We start from the raw sequence: 6000 nt of genomic DNA, 5'->3' as shown, positions 1-6000 counted from the left end.
CTCAAACCGTGGTTGGCCATGTGGGAGTCCAGCGCCTCAACCACTAGGCCACCTGCTGGCCCCTCTTCTTCTCTTAGTATGGACCCAGTGTGAGTTTCAAGCCACAAGGTCGAGACTTGAAGTGCAATCGGCCATGTGGGAGTCCAGCGCCTCAACCACTAGGCCACCTGCTGGCCCCTCTTCCCCTCTTATTATGGTTTGGGGGGTACACAGCCAAAGGAAATTTGAGAACTCAAACCACTCAGATAAGAAACAACCACCAGAGGGAGACAAAAACAAGTTTCCATTGACTTTGGACAGTCCCAAACCTGGTGGCAGACACGGCAGAGCTGGGCTCGTGAGCTCAAGTTTCGTGAGTGCAGAGAAATCTCAGTATTTTACATTCCCTGCTCCAAATGAACCACATGTAAAAAGGCATTTATGAGACAGCTGGGGTATTTTGAACACTGACTAGACATGTTAACAAATTCCTGTTAATTTTGTAGGTGTGATAACAGTGGGATGGTGGGTATTTTTTTCCTCTTTAAGAAAATAATTGTCAAAATTGGGATTAGCAGATGGCCTAATGATTACATCACTGGACTCCCATGTAGTCGACTGCGGTTCGAGTCCTGGACCCGGCATCTTCAAACGCACACCGGGTGTGTGTACATGTCTGCCTAAAAGCCTGAGAGGAGAGCGAAGAGAAGGGATTGTGGCATGGCCATCCCCTCTGGGGGATGATTTCTTGCTTTCTGTCTTTCTGTCTCTCCAGTGAGTGCACATGCCCTATAGCAAAAAAAATCTCACTAAAAAAAAAAAAAAAGAAAAGAAAAGAAAAGAATTGCCAAAATTGAAATCTCAGGTATTGATCACAAGGTCTACCTATGCTATCTTAGCAGCAAAAGTCTGAAAACAGTCCCCGTTAATCAGACAGGCAGCCCTTCCCTGGGTACACTCAAAACCACACCAGGCTATTTTTTAATACTCTGAGTCACAAGGGGAAACCAGCTAGGCCAACGAAGTGGCTTCTTTTATGATTAGGTGTGTGTGCTGGGGGTGTGGGACTTGGGGAGACATGTTCTTAGAAGCCACTGCCAGTTCTATTTAGAGTTAATAAAGCTTACCAGGACCCTGGGTCTCATGCAGCATGCAGCAAACAGCAGAGTTAACTGTAAAACAGTAAGAGCTGATGAAGATGGAGTGAGCGTGAGGAGAAATCAAATTTTATGAGTTGACATGGACAACGAAGGTTAGAGGTCAAGGGAGATTAGGAGGAGCAGGGAGGGAAGGAGGAGGGGTGGACTGGTAGGAACCCCTGGAACACAAGTACCCTTTCTTACTCTCTTTCAGGGCTGCTAAAGAAATTCTGAGTGTGTGACTCTACTAGATCCACCCTGCAGCTCTCACGAAGAAATGCTACCACCACCATTTCTAACCTGAAAACCCACCACCACCACCACCACTGTTCCCGAAGCAGAGTAGCACAGATCCAATGGTGAATGTTCTAGAAGTTAACTGATCGTTCATGGAATTCTGTAAGAAGACCAGACCTGGGCCCACTTATACAGTCAGAAGTTTGGACAAGGCCAGGCTGTTTTGTCAGGCCCTTCGTGCTAACATGAGGTGTCACATGCAGCAAGGTCTCCACCTATCTTATAATTAGGAAACGGTGTCGTCACCAACCCCAAATAGTCCAGAGACCAGAGAGAGGTGTCCTGTATAAGGTCTTCTGCCCAGGGTCGGGGGTGGGGGAAGGTCAGTCCACTGGACGTAATGAGAAGAAAGCCTGGTCTGAGAAGAATTTTTATGGAGCACCGAATAGGGGACATTTATGGTTTACTGTGAGTGCGGTCAGAACAAATGAATCTCTTAATTCCTGTAAGCAGGTTGTAAAACTGCCCCAGGGACTGAGTTAACAAATACGGCAGGACTCCGAAGGCAGCAGGTTAGAGCTGAAAGGCAGGTTTAGATGGTTCTGATTTTAAAAATAGGAATCTGTTCCTGCTGGTACAACCAATACACCGTGACAGGTAAGTTAGGGTACGGTGTGTCCAAAGAGACCTTTCTTCTGGCTAGTTGAACTTCAGCCATCAGGTGATACCAAAAAAGTTCACTGATCAGTGAATTTTTTTTTTTTTTGAGAGGTTTTCACTATAGGGCGCGTGCGCTCGCCAGACAGAGAGAGAGAGAAAGAGATAGAAAGCGAGAAATCACCCCCCAGGGGGGATGGTCACACCGCAATCCCTTCTCCTCCATTCTCCTCTCGGGATCTTGGGCATGCACGCACACGCGCCCGGCGTGAGTTTTAAGCCACCGGGTCCGGGACACGAACCGCGGTCGACTACATGGGAGTCCAGCGACATAGCCATTACGCTAACTGCTGGTTCCCATTGATCAGTGAATTTGAAAGACAGTATTACAATTTGGTAACAAAAATCTCTAAACTAATTGGTGAAAATGTTTAAAGTGCATATTCAAACCCAAAACAATCAAATAGCGAAACAAAGTGCCTTCAAGTATAAAAACTGTTACTGTGGACAAGAGTCACTGCGTTATTTCTAAAGGATAAAAGCCAGGCGCAGAGGAAAGAAAGATGTTTCTTCCTTCTGGCAAATAGCCAATAGCTGAGTCCAGGAACAAGTAGTTGAAAACAGAAAGCAATGATCGTGGACCCCTTTTGGATCCTTAGGACCCTTAACACAAGGATGTTGCTAAATGGTACACCCAGGAGCACCTCAAGTCACACCGTACAAATGACTACAGAGTACAGGGGGAACCACTGGATGTTTTCCGGGTGTTGTAGAGATCTCACTGGAAGTACTCTTCTCTTCTCTGTGTCAGGGATGAGGACTGGGAAACTTTGGCAGGGAGAGTCGGGGGTTGGGTCAGGATTACTGGCCCGCAAGGTAACCAGGAGCCTTTGCTATCCTACCTTACCCAATACCAGGGGAGACAGATTGGTTTTATTTTTGTTTATTTGAGGTTTTAGCCATAGGGCATGTGCGCTTGCCAGAGAGAGACAGAGAGAGGGAAAGTGAGACATCACCTCCCAAGGGAGATGGCCATGCCACAATCTCTTCTCCATTCTCCTCTCAGGATGTTGGGCATTTGCGCACTTGCACCTGGCGTGATTTTCAAGCCGCCAGATCTGGGACTTGAACTGCGGTCGGCCACATAAGAGTCTAGCACTTTTAACCACCATGCCATCTACTGACCCTGCCAGATTGATTTTTAAACCATTCCCTAGATTAAAGATGGAGTCCATGGGGTACCTGAGGGCTCTCTACTAAGTTCTCAGTACCCCAGGCTGGGTACAATTAATAGCCAGCAGGGAGAGATAGCAAAGGGGTGGGAAGTCAGGGCTGGGCCACAGCCGTCAGGGGCAACAGTGACATGCTGTAGGCTGCAGCTGGTGAGAAGCAGGCAGGGTGAGGGCCGGACCAGAAGCAGGGAGAGGCTACCAACCTCGGATACAAGGAGGGCCAGTAGGCCTGCAAACCAGAGCAGCTCCAACCTCTGGGGGTGAGGAGGAGAAAGAGGGTGCCCAGAGACTTCTGCTAACAGGTCTCTCTCTCTTCCACTACTATCCAGTTGCTCTTCTTTGTGTTCCTGTCTTTCTTCTAACTTTGCCCCTCTCCTTCTTTCCCTCCTTCCACTCTCCCACATTCCCTTTGCTTCTCTTCTCGTCTCCCTTCCTCCACCCTCCACCTAGAGTTTGCAGTTTCCTAAGGGGGGCAGCCAGCCAGCCTGGACCTCTTGGCCCACACCCCTCCCCTATTCTCAGCTTCCCAAATTCAGGGAGTCTGAAGGGCCCATGGGACACTGAGACCAGCTGGAGGTATCCGAAATTAGCCTAATTGCCTAAGGCTCTCCCCTGGTCACCAGCCCTTAACCCCCTCAGCCTTTGGGGTCTTCCCTGAGGGAATGAGCAGGAGGAGGAAGAAGCCCCCACCCCAGGGCAGCCTCTGACTTACTTTTTCTTCTCTTTGTCTCTTTTCAGAGTCTGTGAGCCTCCAGCCTGGGAACCCTGGGACTGGAGGAGCTCAGCTGCCGTCTTTCTCTGTTTGAAAGCGTTCACTTCATCGTCCAGGGATTTCTTCTTGTCCTCCAGCTTCTTCTTCTCGTCCTGGTGCAGTTTTTTCAGTCGGTCGAACTTCTCATGCAGCTGGCAGGGAAGCACAGGGAGATTACAGAGAGCTCCTCTGCACCGCTCTCAGCCCAGCCAGGCCCAGGGTGGGGAGGCATGGCCAGAGTTGCAGCCCAGTGGGCTCCTGGGACCCTGGGCGACATCTCTGCCAGGAATTGCCATGATGGCACCGAAAGGGCACCATGCTCTGGATAATTCTCTCCTCCTGCCATTTTACCTCAGAGTCTCTGTTCCTGAATACAATCAAGGAACAATGCATTCTGCTTGATCAAACATTTTGTTTAAGCGAGTCCCCAGAATTACCAAGCATGGTTAATAATAATAATAAATAATGGGACATCTACTGAGCACTTACATAGACCAAGTACTGACAATTATAAACACTTTGTATGTACTACCTCGTTTAATGAGTGGAGCCGTCCTATGACATAGGTTCTGTTATCTCCATTTAATGAGGAAACAGAGGGTCTGAGAAGGTAAGGGATTTGCCCAAGGTCAACTCAATCTTTTTTTCTTTTTTGAGAGGTTTTTGCTATAGTCTGTGTGTGCTCGCCAGAAAGACAAGAGACACAGAGAGACAGAAAGCGAGAAATCACACACCCCCCCCCCCCCCCCCCCCCCCCGGGGAGGATGGCCACACCACAATCCCTTCACCTCCAGTCTCTTCTCAGGATCTTGGGCATGCGTGCACACATGCACACATGCCCAATGTGAGTTTAAGCCACCTGGTCTGGGACTTGAACCATGGTCGACTGCATGGGAATCTAGCAATGTAGCCATTATGCCAACTGCTGGTCCCAGTCATCTCAATCTTTAGAGGACTACATAATTGGACCTGTATATGAGGGGTCCCTGCCTCTTCTCATCCTTGCAATCAAGGAGGATACTATAGATCACAGAGAAAACTCGAGCCCTGGACATGGAAGGAGATCAAAGGATTTTATAAAATAGAATGAGAGGGGCCAGTCAGGTGGCATGGTGGTTAAGGCTGCTGATCCCCCATGGCCAGCTGCTCGGTTCAAGTCTTGGACCTGGTGGCTTGAATAACATGCCAGGTGCATATGCATACATGCCCAAAAATCTCGAGAGAACAGTGGAGGAGAGATTGCAGCATGGTCATCCCTTCATCCTGGGGGGTGGTGATTTCTCGCTTTATCTCTCTGTCTCTCTCCTGTCTCTCTCTAGTGAACACTCACACCCTATAACAAAACTAAAAACTAAAAATAACATAAAATGGAATGAGAGTGGAGACCTCAGCCTTAACCAAGGGGAGGCTTGTCTAGGCCTGAATAGAACCAGAGACCCAAATGAGAGCAAGAATATTCTGGCCCATCATTGGATCAGAAAACAAAAAGGAAAGGAGACAAATCAAGATTCTGTAGCGTTTGCCGCACACCATGAAGATCAGTTCTCCAGGTCCCATAGGTATTTGGGACTGTCACTTAGCAAGGTGTGGTGAATGACAGACTTGCTGAATAAACCAGCTTTGGCTAGTCACGTGGGCTGGGAGTGTCGCTCAGGAAACCTGTCAGTTGCTTTAACCTGGCTTCTGTTCATTGCAGTTTTATTCATTTATGTTTGAGATCTCTTCACCTCTCCTCCCAAAAGGGCTGGGTGACGTTTTTCTTTCTTTCTTTTTGAGAGTTTTTTGCTATAGGGCGCATGTGCTCACCAGAAAGACAGAGTGAAACAGAGACAGAAAGCAATAAATCACCTCCCCCCCAGGGAGATGGCCATGCTGCAATCCCTTCTCTTCCATTCTCCTCTTGGGATCTTGGACACACATGCACACGTGCCCGGCGTGAATTTTAAGCCACCAGGTCTGGGACTCAAACTGTGGTGGACTACATGGGAGTCCAGCGACATAGCCA

At 48.6% G+C, this 6000-nt stretch overlaps 1 protein-coding gene across 1 annotated transcript in view; it reads right to left on the bottom strand.

Annotated features, from left to right (window-relative positions):
* Positions 1-3952: 3952 nt before the first annotated feature.
* Positions 3953-6000, bottom strand: part of SEPTIN6 (septin 6) — a 65532-nt gene continuing 63484 nt past the window's right edge. Inside the window, exon 8 of the mRNA XM_006168259.2 lies at positions 3953-4147. Coding sequence (XP_006168321.1) covers positions 3953-4147 — 195 coding nt within the window. The remainder of the gene's footprint in view (positions 4148-6000) is intronic.

This window comes from Tupaia chinensis, unplaced genomic scaffold, assembly GCF_000334495.1.
Source record: "Tupaia chinensis unplaced genomic scaffold, TupChi_1.0 Scaffold145659_1, whole genome shotgun sequence".
Lineage (NCBI taxonomy): Eukaryota > Metazoa > Chordata > Mammalia > Scandentia > Tupaiidae > Tupaia > Tupaia belangeri.
Note: the sequence above shows the minus strand (reverse complement) of the source record. Positions and strands in the feature narration are given on the sequence as shown.